The sequence below is a fragment of the Macrobrachium rosenbergii genome, chromosome 21 (genome assembly GCF_040412425.1).
Source record: "Macrobrachium rosenbergii isolate ZJJX-2024 chromosome 21, ASM4041242v1, whole genome shotgun sequence".
NCBI lineage: Eukaryota > Metazoa > Arthropoda > Malacostraca > Decapoda > Palaemonidae > Macrobrachium > Macrobrachium rosenbergii.
Genome location: NC_089761.1, coordinates 70,887,008 through 70,908,666, shown reverse-complemented (window position 1 = coordinate 70,908,666; position 21,659 = coordinate 70,887,008). Strand labels below are relative to the sequence as shown.

Below are 21,659 nucleotides of genomic sequence, written 5' to 3'. Positions count from 1 at the left end.
AGCTAAAACTCTTACATTCTAGTAATATTCAATCATGTACCTTCATTTCCCAATAAACTGGAAGTCTCTAGCACAATATTTCGATTTATGGTGAATTTCTGAAAAAAAACTTTTCCACGTCCTGCGCGTGTAACTCGGCTGAACATCTCAGAAATTCTTTCGTCACGTTGTCGGAATGTTTGCATCGTTTTACATTAGTCGTTACATAAACTTTTATGTATGAAAATGTGCGCAATTTCATGTAGAATACAGCAGAAAATAACTCATGGTTGTAGCTTTTATCAGTTTTGAAATATTTTCACATAAATCACGATAACTGCAAAATTTCAACTCTTGGTCAACTTTAACTCGACCGAAATGGTAAAAACGCAATTTAAGCTAAAACTCTTACATTCTAGTAATATTCAATCATTTACCTTCATTTTGCAATAAATTGAAGTCTCTAGCACAACATTTCGATTTATGGTGAATTTTTGAAAAACATTTTCGTCCGTGCGGTAACTCGCTGAACATCTCAGAAATTCTTTTCGTCACGTTGTCGTAATGTTTTACCATTTTATATTAGTCGTTACATAAACTTTTTATATATGAAAATGTGCACAATTTCATGTAGAATACAACAGAAAATAACTCATGGTTCTAGCTTTTACCAGTTTTGAAATATTTTCATATAAATCACGATAAATAGAAAAAGCCGACCTTCGGTCAACTTTAACTTTCGACCGAAATGGTTGAAAACTGCAATTGTAAGCTAAAACACTTACAGTCTAGTAATATTCAATCAATTACCTTCATTTTTCAACAAAACGGGAAGTCTCTAGCACAATATTTCGATTTATGGTGAATTTTTGAAAAACATTTTTTACATCCGCACGTTACGAATTCATGCATCATTTTGTGATAATATTTTCTCTGTGTTGCTTTGATCGTTTTACAATTTTTTATATACCAAAATCATCGCAATTTAGTGTATAATACAAAGAAAAAGAAAATAACGCGTTAGCTTTCACCGTTTTGCTCACAGCGCGATTTGTATAAAATTATATATGAAAATTTTTTTTGCGCTGTCATATATTTCAATATTTATATATGATAATGATATTTTTTTCATTTCTGATGGTTGCATACTAAACTTTAGGCAATGACAAAAAAAAGGAGCCAAAAATGAACTCTTAATCTTAAAAACTAAGCGTGCTGTGATCTTTTGAAAAAAACTTTTTTTCCGCTTCGGCACTACCTCCTGAACGCCGCCAGCATACAGGAGACGTTTTTGTAAATAGAGGCTCGGCGTTAGAGGGTTAATAAATTTCCTTTTAACATAAAGACAGATCAAAACCACCCCCATTTAGTCTAAACCATTTAGAACTCCTGTCTGTCACGAACAGGCAATAGAGAATGAAATTAATAAATTGAAAGATCAAGGAACTATTAAAGAAAGTGAGTCTCCCTGGGATTCTCCAATCGTAATGGTTAAAAATAAAGATAGATCTCTCAGGTTAAGTGCTGATTATTGTAAAATGAATGCTGTCATAGAAGATAATGCATACCCATTGCCTTCTATCAAAAAGTTGTTGATAAAAGTCAGGAACAGTAGATTTTTCACTACACTGGATTTAAAGTCCGGTTATCATCAAATCCCCTTAGCTATAAATATAATGAAGACTGCCAAAATATATGTATGAAGGGTGATTTCCATTTGCACAAGTTTGTTGCCAACAACGTTGATGTGATAAAGGCTGTGTCCTGATGAAGTACAGCTAAGTCAGTTAAGAATCTTAATTCAACAAAAGACAAATTGCCAGTACAGAGAACAGTGGGAATCAAATGGTGTACAGAAACAGATGACTTTATATTCAATATCAAACATATACAAATACCTGATACTACAAGAGGAGTTTTATCAATAGTTGGTTCAATTTTTTATCCTCTAGTATATCTCCATTCATTCTCACATGTAAGAAATGTCTCCAAACTCTTTGTAAGCAAGACCTATGTTAGGATGACCCAGTTCCAGAGAATATTAGTGTTGAAAGGGAAAACTGTATATCTTACCTACACCATTTAAAGAATATTACACCTCAGAGTAGTTACTAAACCAACCAACATCAATGTTATACATTATGAACTCCACTTTCTGATGCTAGTGAGAAGAGCTATGGTTAGCGCTCATACCTAAGAATGACTGCTGTAAATGGACATGTTCAAACTACACTGATTATGGTTAAAGCTAGTTTCTCCTGCAATAACTTTTACCACATCTAGATAGAGCTACTGGTGCCCTTGTGTCAGTAAAAAGGGCGCCTACTTAAAAATGGAATTGAAAATTAATATACCAGTAAGTAAAGTTTTCTAGGTTGATAGTACAATTGTCCTAGGATACACAGCTAAAGAATCAAAGCAATTTAAAGCATTTGTTGCCAGCAATGGAAATATGATTCCTCCGATTTCTGTTTGAGGGGCATGTCTGTTCAAGATCTAATCAGTAATGACATGTATGTACCTGATTTCCTAAGGCATGATTATGTTCAAATGAAAGCTCAGGCTTCTTTGATATAGCTGATGAATGTCCGGAATTAAAGAAAATGTTTAGTTGTATGTACTGCTAACAATTATACTATAGTACTTGAGTGATTATGTTACTTTCCACGTTGGACACGTGCTAAAAGGTCATTGAAAAAATATAACTAAAATCATTATACACTGGGTACATTCCTGAATCAATTAAAGAACTAGCCAAAGCAGGTTTTACAATTATTAAACTTTTTACAGGTAAAGCCTTTCAATCTGAACTTCAGGTGTTAAGTAATAATGATGGAAATGCTGATGAACACTTAAAGAAATCCAGTCATTTGTAAAAGCTTGACCCAGTCATAGAAAGTGATGGCTTAATGAGACTAAGTGGGAGATTATAGAGAAGCAGCTTGCATGTCCATGTTAAGTATCCTGTTATATTACCAAATGACAATTCATATTGCAAAACTGATAATCTGTCATTATCACAATAAGGTATATCATCAAGGTAGAACCCTAACTTTAAATGAATTAAGATCATGTGGTTATTGGATAGTTAATGGATCATCCCTAGTGGCAAAACATACATAAGTGAGATGTAGAAAGGTTAGGAACAAAACTCTTACACTGAGGATGGCTGATTCACCTATGGGTAGGTTGGAAATGTCTGCCCCATTCACTTACAGTGCAGTTGATCACTTTGGCCCATTTGTGATCAAAAAAGATAAAAAGGAATTTAAAAGATATTGAGTAACATTTACATGCATGTCAACTAGGGCAGTACATACTGAGACTGCCAATGCTCTTAATGCAGATTCTATCTTAAAAGCATACAGACATTTTGCCTGTACAAGAGGTCACTGTACTCAAATAAGATCTGAGTAAGGCACCAATTTTATTGGTGCAGAACATGAACTGACAAAATGTCTACAAGAAATGAATGTTAGTAAAATACATTGTGAATTGTTAGAGCACCAAAGCAATTTTGTAACACTGTAGCCACCCCATGCAAGTCACATTGGTGGAGTATTGGAAAGAAAAATAAGATATGTTATAAGTATTTTGAATGTAATGTATCGTTATCTAACGACAACCAAATTCTGGATGATGAAAGCTTAATCTTTATAAATGGTCATCCCTTATCCACTGATGACTTAAATCCATTTAATAGAGAAATTTTGACTCCTAATCATTTTCTTACTAAGAAGTCAAAGGTGGTACTGACAACTCCTGGCAATTTTATAAAAGAAAATTTGTTTTCCATGAAGCAATGGAAGGGTGTTCAGTATCTCCTTCATCAGTTAAAGAAAAGGCGGAAAAGAGAGTACCATACAGGCAGTCCCCAGTTTACGACGGGTCCGGCTTACGACGTTCCGAGGTTACATTTTTCAAATATATTCATCAGAAATTATTTCCCGGTTTACGACGCATGTTCCAGGGTTACGACGCGTCGTACGCCGATCCGACGGAAGAAATATGGCTCCAAAATGGCAGAATAATCATAATTTGAAGATTTTTTTGATGAAAAACTCAATAAACATGCAGTTTACATCGTTTTCAATGCACCCAAAGCATTAAAAGTAAGGTTTTCTTATGATTTTGACGATTTTCGACGATTTTTTGGTTTACGACGATTTTCGGTTTATGACGCGGCGTAAAAACAGAACCCCCGTCGTAAACCGGGGACTGCCTGAATTTGCAATCTCTCCAAATCAGACAAACATGAGCACAACCTAAAAGAAATGTACAAATTGATGATATTGTCATAAATGAAGATTTTATTTTAACCTACCACACAACAAGTGGAGTTTAGTCAGTGTAGTAGAAACCATGCCAGATGAGACTGGACATGTTAAAAAAGTCAAATTGCGAGTTTCAGATTCTAGTCTTGATGCAAAAGGTAAACATTTCATGGCCGCTACATATTCAGAAAGCCCCATTCATTCTATTGTCTTGTTAAAATGTAAGCCAAGGAAACCCCCATCAGGGAGCAACTGAAATGTGATTAGCTGAAGCTATTAAGTATTGTAGTTTGTAATGCTTCTTGTTTCGTAGTACAGTGAACTCAAATAAATTACCACAATTTAGGGGAGCCATTGTAGATGTCATCAACATAATTAACTTTTATTATCTGAAATACTGTACTACCAAAAGTCTAAAAATAAAACACATTGTTTATTGTTATATCACAGAAACAATACTCACTCATTTCAGGTGGAATACTGATTTTGGAGGGAAATTCATAGTCACAGAGCTGGTCAAGGAGCCTGCATATTTTTATGCCTTAAACTCCCTTTAAATATGGCAAGTCTATCATTTTGTTTTAATGTGATAAGGTGAATCACCGTGTGGCAGGATTTTAAAACACAAAAAACAATACACAACACAGATACACCGAACATATAACCACATACAATACTCACTATGATCCTCGGTTGCTGGGAGATGGTTGAGGGTGTCCACGGTCGCCAACACAGTAGACAAAATTACACAAACAAAACCGGAAAACAGACTTCCAACCAAAAAAAACGAGCAAAAAGAAAGAGACACATGCACAGACAACAATGACATCCAACAGAAAACACTCGACTCACGGAACATACAATAATCCACCATCAATGTCCGCCTTGCACAGAACTCAGCTCAAGACTCTCTCAAAACCGAAAAAAAACTCCCTCGACATTTGCACAGACAGACAGCACGTAAACAACTCGAACTAAAGACCCTCATCCCTCTACCAACAACCGAAGCACTCACTACCGACAATTACACTCGCTCTCTCTCTCTCAAAACGTTGGGAAATGCTAAATACAAACAAATTTATTCATCCCTCTATAATTCTCCCCCCTTTTAGCATTTCCCAACCAACACCTTTCACACTGCATTCAAATCGCCTTACGCAACACCCATGGATGCTCACTAGCAGGTCCTTTAGAACGCGTTCGCGGGCACGCAATCATTCTCTCAGACTCGCTCTCTCTTCCAGCAACATTCAGATTTACATTTTCTCCTCCATTCTCTCTCAGATTCACGCTATCTTCTTCACTATTACCACTCTCAATTTCATCCACAATCTCATCTATACCCTCTAACTCGTTCCCAAATACCTCCCCCAATTCTTCAACTAACCCATCCCATTCACTCACTGACCTTTCCAATTCTTGCAACGATTCATTCATGCTTTCAATCACTCGTCTATCACTGCTACGCTCTCTTACTCTTACACTTTCGCTCACCTCCGACCGTTCACTTACCCCTACACGTTCAGTCAACTCAGTTATGTCAAACCCGCATATGCTATACGTTCTATTCATACCATCCCATTCATCCGTATTACACGCTTTATCACTCATTTTCACTTTGGCATTCACACCCTATCACACAACTTACGACCATTCAGTTTACTTACGTTCTTCCCTTTCTTACGTTTTCTACCATACTCTATCAAAACAAATTGCTGATTCTCATGCAACAACCCCTCACGTACATGCATCACACGCACCGCTTGCATTCTGGAGGATCCACCCATTTGAACCCCCTTCACACTCAGTTTCCCGAACTTGCTGTCACAGTCACCCTCTTTCGTCTACATACACTTGATACATGCCCTTCCATTCCACATTCGACACACTTCGCTCTCGGTTCTGAACACATTCTCGCATAATGCCCATTCTTACCACAGTTGCCACATATTACATTCACTCGGGTACCCCTACAACCATTAGCAATATGACCCACCTGTCCGCACCTGTAGCATTTAACCCCCCTATCTTTCGTACACTCCCTTACCAAATGTCCCGATTGCCCACACCCGAAACACGCTCCTAAAGCCCACCTACACTCATTCTTTGTATGTCCTTCCTTTCCACATCTAAAACACTTTGGCTCGACTTCCACTCATCGACCTTCCCCTTTGTACACTACTATCCCTAACCCGTCCAACCCGTTGTTCCCTTACAAACCCACCATTCATCCTAACTGGCACCTCCACATTACTTGCTCTTACACTCCTATCTATTACACTATCGGCCATTCTCATTGGGCCCCTCAACACTGCATCCCTAAAGCTTCCGAACTCTGGTACCCTCTCATCTACCCCAGCCCTTACACTTACACTTCTGCTCTCTTTTATAACCCTGTCAAGCTCATAATCTTCTACAATTTCCAAAATTTCTCCCCAAGTCAACCTTTCATTCGTCCATCTTTTCTTCTCCTTCCGCTTCAAGTTCACAAATTCTCTAACTCCATCTGGCACTGTCCCTAACAACTTCCGTACTAACTCCTTACATTCATCTATCCCATCATCCCCAAACTTCTTCCTTGCCAACGTCTCCAGCCTACAAGCATACAGTGACAAGGTTTCCCCAGCTTTCATTCTTGCCTAATCAAATTCATTCTTCCTCTTATACTTAACACTCGCTTTCATACGCCTCGCTTGCTCAAATAGTCTAGCTTTCACCTTGTCATACTCAACATCCCCCACACTCATAATAACCCTATACATATCAGGCAAAAACCCAGTCAAATATTCTCCTAATTCTCGTGCCCACACTCTCTTACTTTCCCATACTTATCCTGACAAAACCTTTCATACTCCCTAAAGAAATCATGCACATCCCTACTTCCATACTCATTATACTTTTCACACCGGGTACCTCACTCACATACATAGCCTTTCTTTTTCTTTCTCACTTCACTTCTACTACTTCACTCTGTCCTTTCATACCCTCTTCCGAATACAAAGAGTCCACTTCTGCACTTACATTCATCTTACTCGTTACACTCTTCTTCCCTCTTTTATCCACTTTTATCCACTCACCTCCATCCACCTCACTATCACTACTGCCTTCACCCTCTCCCTTTTTTCATGCCTTTCCCACTTCCTCCTTACCCTTCTTACCAGTTTCCTTTCCCTTTCCCTTCTTCCCTTTTTCTTCCCTGACTTATCCTTACTTTCCCTCTGTTCCTTCCTTGCTTTTCATTCCCTTTTCCTTACCCTGCCTTTCATTCTCTCGTTTCTTACTTCCTATTTCCACATCACTTTCATCACTCACGCTTCCATTCACTTCTTCCTCCTTTTCTTTCTCTCTTGCCCCTTCACACATTCCAGAGAACCTGCCTCCAACAGCCCCTTCTCTAAAAACACCCTTGAACATACCTTTCACCATTTCTTCCACACCTTTCATCATTCCCTCCAACTTTTTTATCCATCCTCTCTTCCATTCTCTCTTCTGACTCTTTCATCTCCCCTTTCATTTCTTCTTTTGCACTTCTTAGCATTCCCCCCCATCTCCTCCAACTGACTCCTCAACTCCTCATTCTCACCCTCAGCCTCCCATTCTCCTCCTCCAGCCTACCCTGGAGTTCCCTAGCCTTCCAGTTCCTCTCTCAGTTTCTCTATCTCACTCATCCTGACCTCTCACTCTCACTCTACCCTCCACAAACAATCCTAACAGCTATTATACAACAGAGCCACGTTGGGCGCCAAATATAATGTGGCGGATTTTAAAACACAAAAACAATACACAACACAGATACACAAACATAAGCCACATACAATACTCACTGATCCTCGGTTGCTGGGAGATGGTTGAGGTGTCCACGGTCGCCAACACAGTAGACAAAATTACACAAACAAAACCGGAAAACAGACTTCCAACCAAAAAAAACGAGCAAAAAGAAAGAGACAAGGAAAACAGACAACAATGACATCCAACAGAAAACACTGACTCATGGAACATACAATAATTCACCCATCAATGTCCACCTTGCTCAGAACTCAGCTCAAGACTCTCTCAAAACCGAAAAAAACTCCCTCGACATTTGCACAGACAGACAGCACCGTAAACAACTCAAACTAAAGACCCTCATCCCTCTACCAACAACCGAAGCACTCACTACCGACAATTACACTCTCTCTCTCTCTCTCTCTCAAAACGTTGGGAAATGCTAAATACAAACAAATTTATTCATCCCTCTATAACCGTGCAATTACTGTCTAGTATTTTGTGTGCCAACAGAGGTAAAGTTTTTGTAAACTTGGAAACCTTTTCTTTGTTGTTTCTAGTTATGGCTGAATGAAAAAGGGAACAGAAGTCTGTTCCAGTTGTATATGAAATATAACTCAAAAATCAGTCTATCTAGTTTCACAACCTCTGCCCATGAAAATAAAAAAAGGGGGGGGTTAATAAAACTGGTAGTATAAGTACCATGGCTGATACTAGTGCTATACCCTATATTATATAAGGGTAGGCCCTATATGTTATTCATCACATCATAAACACCAATGGGAGTTGCATAGTAGGCAACCAGCAAGCAAAGAAAAATTGCCAAGGTTTTAATCACTGAACATCAAGAAACCCAAGAGACATAAAATACAAAGGAAGCACAGCAGAAAAAATCTAAACAAATGAAAAAAAATTAAAGCTATTACTGTATAGGAATAACTGTGCTTAACGAACAAAAGTTTTATGAACCAAGATGATGGCATCAGAGATGTCTTTCCATGACAGAAGAGGGATCTTTCACTCTTTCTAGGTAAGTACTGTATACTGGTACCCACTTTGTAACAAAGTAAAACAATGGCTTGTCCATAATAAAACATGAACAGCTTTAGCCTGTCACAAAAACTAGAATTTTTAATCAAACAATATGAAACAAAATTTAAAGTTATTTGACTGAAAAAATAACCACAAAATCTGGAATATTGTGTATGAAACTGATTTATTGTGACAATGTTAATTTTAGCTCTGCAGCTTAAATACCAAGGGCAAAACATCGTTTTATCATTACCAACACTTCTTTTCTCTTGTACTATTTCCACATAAGAGAAAACTGATACTAAAAATTTCTGGAGGAATACTTTTTGTTATGAAGTGCATAGTACAATTAAAAAGTGATAAATTATTTACAAATGAATTACAGATAATTTTATAAAGGTTCAAAAAGTAGTGATCAATGAATAGTCCACTGCTTAACTTGATTTTCTATTCTAACCTTTTGATGATGAACCACCTAAGGGCAAAGTTGTATCCTCTACCACTGATGAAATGGAATGGTGTGAATCTTGAGTGCAATCTGAAGACATCTGAGTTTGGCAATCCTGCAACTGAATGTCCATTTTATGATGTTTCACACCTCCCTGGTCATCAACTTTCACACAGTCTTCTCCAGAGTCTGCATTTGACCCCAGTTGTTGCTTTTCAGCAGGACTCACTGATTCATTACTAACATTCATGCGATATACCCCTTGAAGTCTGATATTCTGACGACTGTACCTGACGAAAACAAAAACATACTGTTGAAGCACATGTAAAAAAAAATAAGAAAAGCTTGGAAAATGCCAAATACCAAACAAAAAGGTCACAAGTTATATTAAAATAGCAAAAAAATTTATTGTCCACATTGAAAGTTTCACAAATACTAGACAGATACTGAAAGGAATCCTGTTTGTACACCTTCCATATATGGTATTCCAACAAGGAGCCTGTCTGAACAGATAACAGTACCTATATCATCTGCAACTTATATAATCAATCAAAAATTATAATTTAAATAATATAAAAGTATTAATAAGTAATTTCCAAGTACCCCTTTTAATAGTTAGTTGTTTAACGGCCGCAACTCTAATTGAGATTACAATTGTATACCACCAGATATCGCAGGCGACACAGTAGAACAAGACATGGCCTTATAAAACAATTTGTGCTGACTCGGTGATAATGAAACATATACAGTACAAATTTATAAAAAGCACTTGAGACTTTTTCATCAATGGATGTCACATTCTGATCAATCCACATAGTAGATAGCTTTGAGTGGAACAATTGATGACCTGTATACTACTGCGCATTTCAGGGTCGTGTCTAATAGATTTTCGTCGATAAAATCTTACCAAAGAATCGGATATGGACAATATTTTGGTAATAGCTATTTGAGGCCACGGCCTAATGGGCAATATGCAATGACGTCCAATGTGGATAATTAAGGCACTTATCAGAGTAAATCACAGAAATTTAAAGGGAAACTTAGCTACATGAAGTAAGCACCCAGAGAGAGGCTAGTTGTGATGTAAACTATGACATCAGACGTAAGAGCAGGGTTCCCAGTAGTATGTTAATGATTGTACTGTAGAAACACAAATATTTGACCATCTTGTACAGTAAGCAATACCCTGAGTAGGATATGCGATAATTATCGAAATACTATTTTCTCTATTTCCATCGAAAGTTCTTCACTTATGGTCTGCTCAAAGTGCAAGTCCCTGATTCACACAAGGCTAGCTTAATCTTAAACAAACAACAGCATATCCTTTTACTTAATTTTATATTACAATAATTTTTTTTTATTTCATATTACCTTCAATTTCAATAAAGTTCTGTATAATCAATGGATTACTGGATTATAAAATTTAGGGCATAGCCCAAGCGCTTGGACTATGAGTCAAGAATTTCATTCAGCACCACAATGTAGTTATGATTAAATGAAATATATAATATAACTGAAAATTGAAAGAATGAGTAACTTCAAAAACTGGGAATATAGAGACTCACTGATAACCACTCAACAACCCTACATCAAACATTAGTGTCAGTTCCAAGTAAATGAATCAAGCATATAGAAACAACAAAACTGACACAGAGGCACACAAATAAAATAATGAAGAATTACATTCATTTGTGGATTTATTGTAGGATTGATCAACATTAAGAACTGTGGTTGAAAAGAACATTCATTTAGCAGACTAGCATATGAACTCAGACTTTTGAGGAGATAATATGAAACAACAGAAACTTCAGGGTAACGATGGCTGTTTTCATAGAGAGTGTTAGAGTAAGACTTGGTGCATATTTAAGTTAAAGGAAACGTGAATTGCACCATGGAACTGTACTACACAATTAATATTCTCATTTGACGCACATTCCCTTAATGTACTCTACTTAGAGACACAACTCATCAAAAAGATGAGAGAGAGAGAGAGTATGCAGGGTAGGTGTTTGAGTGTGTGAAACAATATAAGAATTCCATATACTATACTATTACTACTACCACCATCGTCTGAGTCTTCATTCATAAAGTATATGGGAACAGAGTAAAGTAAGAGGAATGACCACAGTATCAATGAGTGGGAAGGCCTTCAGTAATGACGTTTTACTAGCCTCTAACTACGAGCCTGCTAGATTTAGCTAAGTTTCCCTTTAAATTTCTTTGATTTACTCTGATAAGTGCCCTAATTGTCAACATTAGACATCACTGCACATTTTTGCCAATTAGGCTGCAGCTTCAAATAGCTATTTCCACAATATGATCCATATCAGATGCTTTGGTAAGATTTTATCGATGAAATCAATTAGACATGGCCCTGAAATGCACAGTAGTTTTCATTTTCTAGTTTTAATTATTTCACTTTTGCAAAATACCACCACTAACATATCCCTCATTAAAATATTCATAAAGTTGATGGAGATACTGTATGTGCCATTACACACAAAACAAATCTCTCCTTTGAACACCTATGACACCACAGTGAAACTAATAATTTTATTACAATATCGAAATAAAATGCCACAGATAAAGCCATACCTCATTCTATATTACATCCAAACCAACACTAATTACCTTAGTGGTCTGATACACTTTTAGAACTAATAAAAAACAAAAACATTCAATCAGCAGAAGATTAAACATTCTAAACAAAAGGTTAAACAAAACTGATAAATTACAATCTTTACAAGGAAACTTAATTACACTACTGACACTCTAAACCCAACATACAAATAGCTCTTAGCAAAGTTTAGAAAAGGTGTTGTACTGGGAAGAATTTCTTGGAGTTATTATAAACCAAACACCCCCCAACAATACTGCTTTATACAAAAAAAAAAATGATATTTTAATGATAAAATAAAGTTTGTTCATACTTACCTGGCAGATATATATATAGCTGTATTCTCCGAAGTCCGACAGAATTTCAAAATTTCGCGGCACACGCAGTGGCCGGGCAGGTGGTTAGTACCCATTCCGCCGCTGGGAGGCGGTATCAGGAACCATTCCCATTTTCTATTCAGATTTTCTAACGCCACTGACTCCTGGGGAGGAGGGAGGGCAATATGAATATATATATCTGCCAGGTAAGTATGAACAAACTTTATTTTATCATTAAAATATCATTTTGTTCATGAGACTTACCTGCCAGATATATATATATAGCTGAATACCACCTTTGGAGGGTAGAGACAGCCAAGAATTAGGGAAAAAAAACCAATTATTGGTAAAATTATTTTGGTTCCTTATCTGATAGCGTAGCTGACTGAGTGGTTACTGTCACTCTAGTCTGCTTCTGCTTTACTAGAGACCCCAGCGAGGTAGTGACCTATATAGCTGGCGACTTCTAGATGATCTGTCAACGGGGCGTGACCACAATGTGACTAGATCATAGACCATACAAAGAGGACAAAAGAGCATTACTAACCACCTAACCAACACCTAAAGCGTTAGTTTGCAAAGGATTGGGAAGACTGCCTCCAGTAGTCGACCCAACAAAACATAAAAACACAATTAAAAGGGGATAGGATCAGAGTTACCCCTGTCCCCAAGGTTGCTGAAGCAGCAATGTATGGTCCCAGCGAAAAGCAATTTTCGTATGCTACCTAAACATCTTGCCAAGAGTGTGAGGCAAACACCGAATTGACTTCGCCAAAATGTGGCACTAAAATGTCACTGAGTACCATATTTTTCTTGAACGCCATGGAGGTAGCAACTGCCCTCACCTCGTGAGCATTAACTCTCAACAACTTGAAGTTGAGTCGTCACAACTAGAGTGTGCGTCCTTAATGACGTTTCCTAATGAAGAATGCCAGTGCATTCTTCGACATAGGTTTAACTGGTTGCCTCACAGAACACCATAAAATATCCAAGGGACCACGAGTGTCCTGTGTTCTTTTAAGGTAGTACTTGAGAGCTCTAACTGGACATAGAACTCCCTCAGGTTCCTGTCCAATAAGGTCTGCTAAACCTTTAATTTCAAAGTGTCTAGGCCAAGGGTTAGAAGACCTATCATTCTTAGCCAAGAACTTAGGGCTTAAAGAATAGACAGCATTGTGTTCCTTGAAGCCCACATGACGGCCTCGAACTTCGCTCACTCTCTTCGCGCCGCCAGAGCCGTGAGGAATGCCGTTTTCGAGTAACATCCTTAAGAGATGCAGAGTGGAGAGGCTCAAAAGGACTAAACATCAAAAACTTGAGCACTACGTCCCAAGTTCCAAGCAGGGGAATTAGCTGAGGAACCTTGGACGTCTTGAAAGATCTCGTAAGATCGTGGAGGTCCTTATTGTCAGACAAATCTAATCCTCTGTGTCTGAATACAAAACAGAGGAAAGCATGCTCCGATAACACTTGATAGTCGGAACTGCTATATCGAGTTTTTCTCTTAAGTAAAGGAGAAAATCCGCAACCTGGCTCACAGTGATAGAGGAAGAGGAAAAGCCCTTCTTTCTGCACCAACCTTTGAAGGTTGCTCACTTCGCTAGATATATCCTTTAGATGAAGAACTTCTGGCTCTAGCGATGGCCCGTGCCACCTGGCCAGAAAAACCCCTTCGCTCTGACCAATTTTTCGATAGTCTGAAAGCAGTCAGGTTCAGAGCGGGAGTTTCAAAGATATCTCGTGAAGTGGGTTTGTATGAGCAGGTCTGCTCTCATAGGAAGGGTCCTCGGAACGTCTACCAACCAGAAGAGAAACTCCGAGAACCAGTGGTTCAAGGCCAAAACGTGGGGATGAGAGTCATCCTCGTCCCTTGTGAGGCCGAGAACTTTGTGATGACTTCTCCCAGAATTTAGAACGGGGAAAAGGCGTAAACATCTATTCCCGTCCAATCCCAGGAAGAGCATCTATCGCAACTGCCCCTGGGTCGAGTACAGATGAGCTTTATAGAGGGAGCCTCGCTGTTCTTGAGGTCGTGAAAATATCCACAAGATGGCGACCCCAAAATTTCCAAAAATCTTGGCAAACCTCCTGATGAAGGGTCCATTCCTTCGGCAGGAGTTGATGGCGCCAACAGAGCAGGTCTGCTCGAACATTTTCGACCCCTGCAACAAAACTTGTGAGAATCGAAATGTTGCGAGCATAGGCTCAAAGAATAATCTCTCTTGCAAGGCTGAACAGTGTGTTCCCTCCCTGTTTTTTGGGAACAAGTAGTATTGTCCGCGTTTGCTAGAACTACATGATTGCAAACTTGGACCTCGAAGAATTGGAGAGCTAAAAGATAGCCGCCAAATCTTTGAAGTTGATGTGCCAGGACACCTGTTCCTCTCTCCAGGTTCCTAACACTTCCTCTCCCTCTAGTGTTGCCCCCAACCTGTTGACGACCCGTCGGAAAAAACAACACTAGGTTGGGGTTCAGAAGCTTGAGGGAGATCCCTTTCTGCAATTTCGTTGGATCGAGCCACCACTACAGATCCTCTTTTATATAAGGAAGAATTCTCAATTCCTCTTTCAAGTCTTCCTTGCTTTGCCAGTTCTCCAACAGAAAGAACTGAAGAGGCCTGAGATGCAGACTCCCCAGAAAACAAACTTCTCCAGCGAGGAAATGGTCCCCAGCAGACTCATTCCTTCCCTCACCTAGCATGTTTCCTTTTCCAAGAAGGCCGAGACTTTTTCGTACATAGAAGTTGCCGTTCTTGCGACGGAGACGCTATAAAAGCCGCTGAATACATCTGAATTCCCAAACACAATGGACAGTGAGGGGATCAGCTGCGACTTCTCCACAGACCAGAAGTCCCAGGGACTTCACGAGTTGCAGAGTCAACTGAAGGTCCTCCAGATACCCGGCCGGACGGCGCTCGAATCAACCAGTCGTCCAAGTAGAGTGAGATCCTGACGTGCGACAGGTGCAACTGCATCGCAACGTTTTTCATGAGACTGTAAACACCCCGGAGCAAAATGTGACGCCAACAGCATCTGGTGTTCCCAGGCGGTCACCCATCCAAGTACTGACCAGACCCAACGTTGCTTAACTTCGCTGATTGGATGAGAAGCGGTGTTTTCAACGTGGTATGGCGTTGTGCAGAGTCCAAAGCAGAGAGCCCTGAACTGGTACGTCTAGTCCCCAAGACAACCTGAGATACTTCATCGAACGTGGATGAATTGGGGCGTGAAGATAAGTATCTTGGAGATCCAAAGATACCATCCAATCCCCGGGATGAAGGGCTCCTAGTATTGACTGCGAGGTCTCCATCTTGAACTTTTCCTTCCGGACCAAGTTGTTCGACCTGTTGACGTCCAAGACGGGTCTCCAGCCTACTGAAAGTTTTGGGACTAGAAACAATCTGTAGTAAAATCCCGGGGAACACCGAGTCCAAGACCTGTTCCACTGCTCTCCTCTCGAACATCTGTTCGAGCAGGTCAAACAATTTTCTGTTTGACAGGAAGGCAGTTGGGAAACAAAAAACAAAGGAGGAGGAGACAGGAAGGGAATCAAGTAACCTCTCTCTAACAGTAGGAGGGACCAAACGTCTGCCCCTCACTCTTTCCAGGCTTGTGCAAAATGAAGCCTGGTTGCTAAGGGAGTCTGGAGATGAAAGGAGTCACTTGCTACCTCTCTTGGAAGTGACATTCCTTCGGGAAAAAAACTCTCTCTCGTGGTGCGGGTCTCGTGTTGCTTTCCATGGAAGCCCCTTTGTTTGTAGGCAAATATTTAGCTTTCGTTTACTTTTTGTATCATTGAGATCGGTGCAATCGTTATGAAGGAGATGCAGTTTGAATGTCAATAACTTTAGTTTTGAGAAAACGATATTTTTGCTTCTCTGTGTATTTATTTGCTTGCTGTTACACAGTTTGATGTTTTTATGACATATTGAAAAGCCAAAAAATACACCTGCAAAGTAATATAACTTGCGCTAAATGAAGCTAAATGAAGCGAGTGTCAAAACACGGCTCAGGTTGGGCAGCGACGTCTTACTTAGTCAAGCTCTGAGCTGCTACTGACTGACTGCCACTGACTGCCCTGCGGCATTCCTGTCTTTCGCTGATGCGTACTATGTCCACAGGGTTGCCATAGATCGCATTAGATATTATTATTTCATAGCTAAAAGGAAATTACCACCGATATACTGACAATATCATTACATTATACGAAAAATGTAATTTTGACTATGATAGGGTTACTGTTTTATTTTTAACTCCTAACTGTGGCGAACTTTTAAATAAAACTTTCTGAGAAGATAGTCAGGATATGTATGATGCCATATATAAAATATCCCAGAAAATTTGATTTCCGATTTTTTCGTCAAACGCTCCCTTAAGACAAAGACAACTGTGAAGGTGAGAGAGAGGAGCGAAGGTTGAAAAGTCTCAGGAAACAGATCCTTAAGAAAAAAGCCAGAGTCTGATAATCAGAGGAAGAAGAAGACGAAAGAAGTTTCTCTTCATACAAAGGCTGTGACGAAAGAGGATGTTCTTCCGCAGCTGGCGGGTCTTGAGTGAGTGGTGAAAGTAGTTCCGATTCGCCCGTCACGTAGCGGGAACTCCCACAACGAAAAAGTCGTCAACTAGAGTACGTATAGTAAACATAAAAATGTGGAACGCTTCATGATTAGCGTGTCATCCTTGCGCAGGGGCCATGCTAATCTTCTCTGTATCGTTCAATTTTAGTATATGTACTGCCGAAGCAAGTACTGGCTAAATTAAGAAGGACATCAGATGTCCTGGCGGGTAGTTGTGCGACATGATGTACAACTGGAGCGGCGTCAACACAAGACTTGAAGCTATACGCGAAGCGCGCGGGCGTCATGGCGTGACGCGCGAGAGGCTCCGTGGCAAGTACTAGAAGAGAGTCACAGCGCGCGCGGCGGCGTCAAGGTGAGGCGCGCGTGAAGCGTGAGAAGCGCACGAAGAGCAAGACGCGCTCCTGGCGTGAGACAAGAGAAAAGTCCAACACCTCAAATCAGGGGAAGACGAATAGGAAGCCACTAAACAGTCTCTCTAGACGACAGACGAGAAGCCCCAAAACATCTAGCAACGAGGAAGAAGCAGGAGACGAAGGTGAAAGTCTGTAATCTTAACAGGCAGTTTCGAATCTTGAAAGGTTCATGAGAGCATCCAGCTGTTGTTGCAAACCCAACAAAATCTTACGCGTTGGAGAAGCAACTCTCTCGGGAGAAGGGCTGAACCTGAGAGAAGGAAAGGGGCGAGAGACGTATACTTCCTTCCACAGGGGAAGAAGCTCTAGCCCTTGCCTTAGCGCGACAGGGGGTCGAGTAGCGTCATCATTCGAAAAACACTTTATTCTCTTCTGCAGAGGAATATCCACGCAACCTTCAGGGGAAGAGTACAAACGTCTAGAGGAAGAGGACGTGAAGCGTCCTCTCCTCTAAGCTTCTCTAAGAGGGCGAGAGTCCAACCGAGAGCTCCCCCCCCCAAGGGGGAGGACGTGTCGGAGGACGAGAAGCAATCCTTCAGGATGCGTGCCTGAGCACGATCCCTGGCAGCCTGGGTAGCGTCATCAGGACCTGCCGAAGGGACGCCAGATCGGTGGGAAGCCCCCGTAACCCTCATGCGGCTTTCGACATGCCCTCTCCCTGGTCCTGGGAGTTCGACAGAGGTCCAGGCCTAGAGGCATTATAGGGCCGATCTGACGCCCCCTCCACAACACTAGGGGCACTAGCACTAACACTATGCGTTTGAATTGCATTCACTTTAGTTTCAAGAGCACGCATTGACTCCACACGAGAGCCAGGGAATTACCTTCTGCAGCAACAAACTACAGGGTTAGTACTAAAATTTACTACAGGGTTACTAGTAGGAGAAAACCCTGACTGTCCATCTAAGGATGCACTCTAGGAGGAAGATTTCCTCAGCCTATCACGCCCAATTTAAGCATATAGGCTTCATATTTCTTCCACTCACCCTCAGACAATCCCACATTCATTCATTACCGATTATCATAGAGCATTGAACACCCTTACATATCATACATAAAGTGTGAGGAACTATCAAAGTCTTCGATAGCCTCACCTTACATTCACCCAAGCTACAGACTCAATAGCTAGAGGTAAGACATCTTAATTATAAGAAAAGTCAAAAGCAAAATCAAAAACGGTCCACAAAGAGCGTATGCCAAGTCACAGATCCAGTCGAATACCAAAAAACAACCAAAATACTTAAGTGACAACAAATTTCGAAATCCAAATGGCGGAGGAACTGACAACAGGTGTTGACAGTCCGGCGACAGAGAAAATCTGAATAGAAAATGGGAATGGTTCCTGATACCCGCCTCCCAGCGGCGGGAATGGGTACTAACCACCTGCCCGGCCACTGCGTGTGCCGCGAGTTTTGAAATTCTGTCGGACTTCGGAGAATACAGCTATATATATATCTGGCAGGTAAGTCTCATGAACAAAAATGCAAATATTCAACAAATTAAATAGGACCTCTGTCAAATCACCAAAACACACTATATGTATTAAAAATGGAAACAAGATTCTTGAGCCCTATGAAATAAGCTACATATTAGGCACAAATATTGCAAACATAAGAAATAACTAACACCCTACATGAACGTTTTCGTAAAATAAAAACTATTTTTGTAAAATAAAAAGTAAGTGAATCAAACCCACTAAACTTTGAAACAAAAGAAAATATATTACAATAGAAAATCTGCTCCTGAACAATATAACACTTTTTTTGAATTATCAAGTAATTGCCATCAGATAATTCATGCATACTATTACATACTATTTTATAAGCAGGTGTGGCTCAGAAATTCATTCCCAACAACTGGCATGAGGTCGTAATTAGTCATGTCTCTCAACCAGTTAAAAACTCAAGTAATGTAAACAATTACAGACCAATTCCTATAACAAGCTGTTACAAATTGTTTAGAAGGTAAATGCATGACTCAAATGGCACATACATAAAAAGATAATGATGCTTAACCATTTTAGATTGTAGAATAATAGATCTAGATTGCAGAATAATAGATCTACTATGGACTGGCCATTCCATCTGGAAAATCCCTGATGATTTAAATGCAAAATATTACAATAATTATTTTCTCTGATATACAAAAAGCCCACGACACCACTTGGAAACACCCACAGTTAAAAATTTTATACAAAAATATGTTGTCATTTGTCAATTTTCACTGATAACTTTTTGAGACAGTGCCTTTCAGATGCAAATTGATGATATTCATTCCAAGACTTTCCAAAACAAAACTCCATAGGGAGGTATTTTTAGTAGCACCCACTTTACAATAGTAATAAATGACATAAGTGGTTAACTACCACTCGGAATGAAAAATATATGGACAATTTCACTATATATTCCACAACAACAAACACAAAACACGATGAAAATATCAAAACTCTACAGTAAAAGTAGACACAATGGCCTCTTTATTATGTCCCTAATTCTCCACAAAAAAGACAGTAGCACTTATGTTGTATAAAAATATAAAGTGGAAATAACAGGTTTTGATGTAGGAAAACCTATTTTTTGTAGTCACTACTGAGTCCTCAAGGAGTTACCTTCCATGGTCTACCAAAGCTCAATGGTGACCAAATTAATATCAAAGAATTCTCTTTTTAGTTGGCCTTTTGACCAGGTAACGTGTTGTAATGATAAACACTATAACACTCAATGGAGGTCTATCTGGTCTAATTATCTATTATCCTAAGACACTGCTCCGGCACCCTACTCCGGCGGTCTTATCAGCATACTCATGTCCCCGTCCACCTACAGATGGTGCGTTGTCAGGAGCAGGGGTGCACGGCAGTCCTGCAGCAAGCTAGCGGACATGAAGTTTGCAGGTCCCACTCCGGGTGCGCCGTTCACGTAGGGGACCTGATCGTCTGGCACCCTGATGGCTGTGAGGTGTGCTACGCTCTCTATGAGCGGGTTCTGGATGAGTCGGTAAGTTAGTTATTTCCTTTCCTATTCATGCTTTTCTTTGAGTTTCGTCTCTTATGGATAATTGGAAGATATTCTCTTTTTAGGAGATTTGGTCACCTAACATTCTCCTTCTTTCAGATTGACCGCAGCTCTCGTGACTCTTCGCTTATGACCCTCAAGACCTGGGTCAGCGGCTCGGGAGGAACGTCGGGCAGGGGAAACCCCACGTCCTTTCTAAGGACATCTGCAGCGTTCTCTTCCCGGCGCCTGGATCTCAGCGTCAGTTGCTGACGAGGTAGCCCCCTTTGATCGCTGGGATCCAGATGACTCAGCCCTCCCAGGAAGACGTGGCCGCATGCGGAGAGGTCACTGAAGATGTTGCGGCCCTTAATTTGAATCTGGAGCCCATGAACGTGGACCTGGATCTCCAAGCAGGTAAGGGGGTAAGTGAGGCAGGTGAATATCTGTTTAGCTCTCCTTCTTCTTCTGCTTCTTCTTTCCGGGGATTCGTGAAATCCTCTTGCCTTATGGACGGTGCAAGGTCTACCGTCCCTAAGGTTAAATCTATTAAGAAAAAGACCTTGAAGACCCAGAAAGTCCGCTCCGGGGTTCCCTCGAAGACGTCACGGGCTCCTAGCCCCGTGCCGTCTACGAGCAAGGCCTCTACCTCTGGGAAGGGAGCACGTTCCAAGCAAAGTACAGTGAACCCTCGCTACTTCGCGGTTCGACTATCGCGGATTCACGACTTCGCGGATTTTTTCCATTACGTATGTATATTATAAGAGAAAATATATAGCGGATTTTCCGGAAATTTCAAAAATAGTCGCGATATATGAAGACCCAAATATTTCATTAATTCCATTAATAATTATTAATATCTGCTAGTACTGTTGGTTCATTGCATTATGACATATAATTCAGTACAAAATGAAATTAAACAAAAGAGAATGTGATCATACGATAATTCATTATAGTACTAGTAAAATTAAACTGAACATGAAACGCTAATCAGATGCAGTCTGACATTGTCATATTTGAATGGTGTAAGGCTGCTGATGGCTACATATATACTAATTATAAAATACAAATGTAATGAATGTGCATCTTTTCCATGAATCTTTTGTACTGCATCCAATAATATTGTTTGTTGCAAAAATCACATCTCGAATAAACCTATACTACTACAACAAAAAAGCATAAAATAGCGTAAAGTATATTTGAATTTGAAACTAGCATGTAAGATGGGCTGTGATTGGTTCCAT

The 21,659-nt window shown here is 40.0% G+C and overlaps 1 protein-coding gene, 1 non-coding gene and 1 pseudogene across 2 annotated transcripts in view; all 3 read right to left on the bottom strand.

Annotated features, from left to right (window-relative positions):
* LOC136849552 (general transcription factor 3C polypeptide 1) overlaps positions 1-21,659 on the bottom strand; it is a 1,135,756-nt gene that overhangs the window by 189,511 nt on the left and 924,586 nt on the right. The window contains 1 exon segment of the mRNA XM_067122889.1: positions 9,508-9,788. Within this exon segment, the coding sequence (XP_066978990.1) occupies positions 9,508-9,788 (281 nt within the window).
* On the bottom strand, positions 15,454-15,571 carry LOC136850274 (5S ribosomal RNA; annotated as a pseudogene).
* Positions 17,077-17,181, bottom strand: LOC136850285 (U6 spliceosomal RNA). Its single transcript, XR_010856595.1, has one exon. It is a non-coding gene; the product is annotated as a U6 spliceosomal RNA (small nuclear RNA).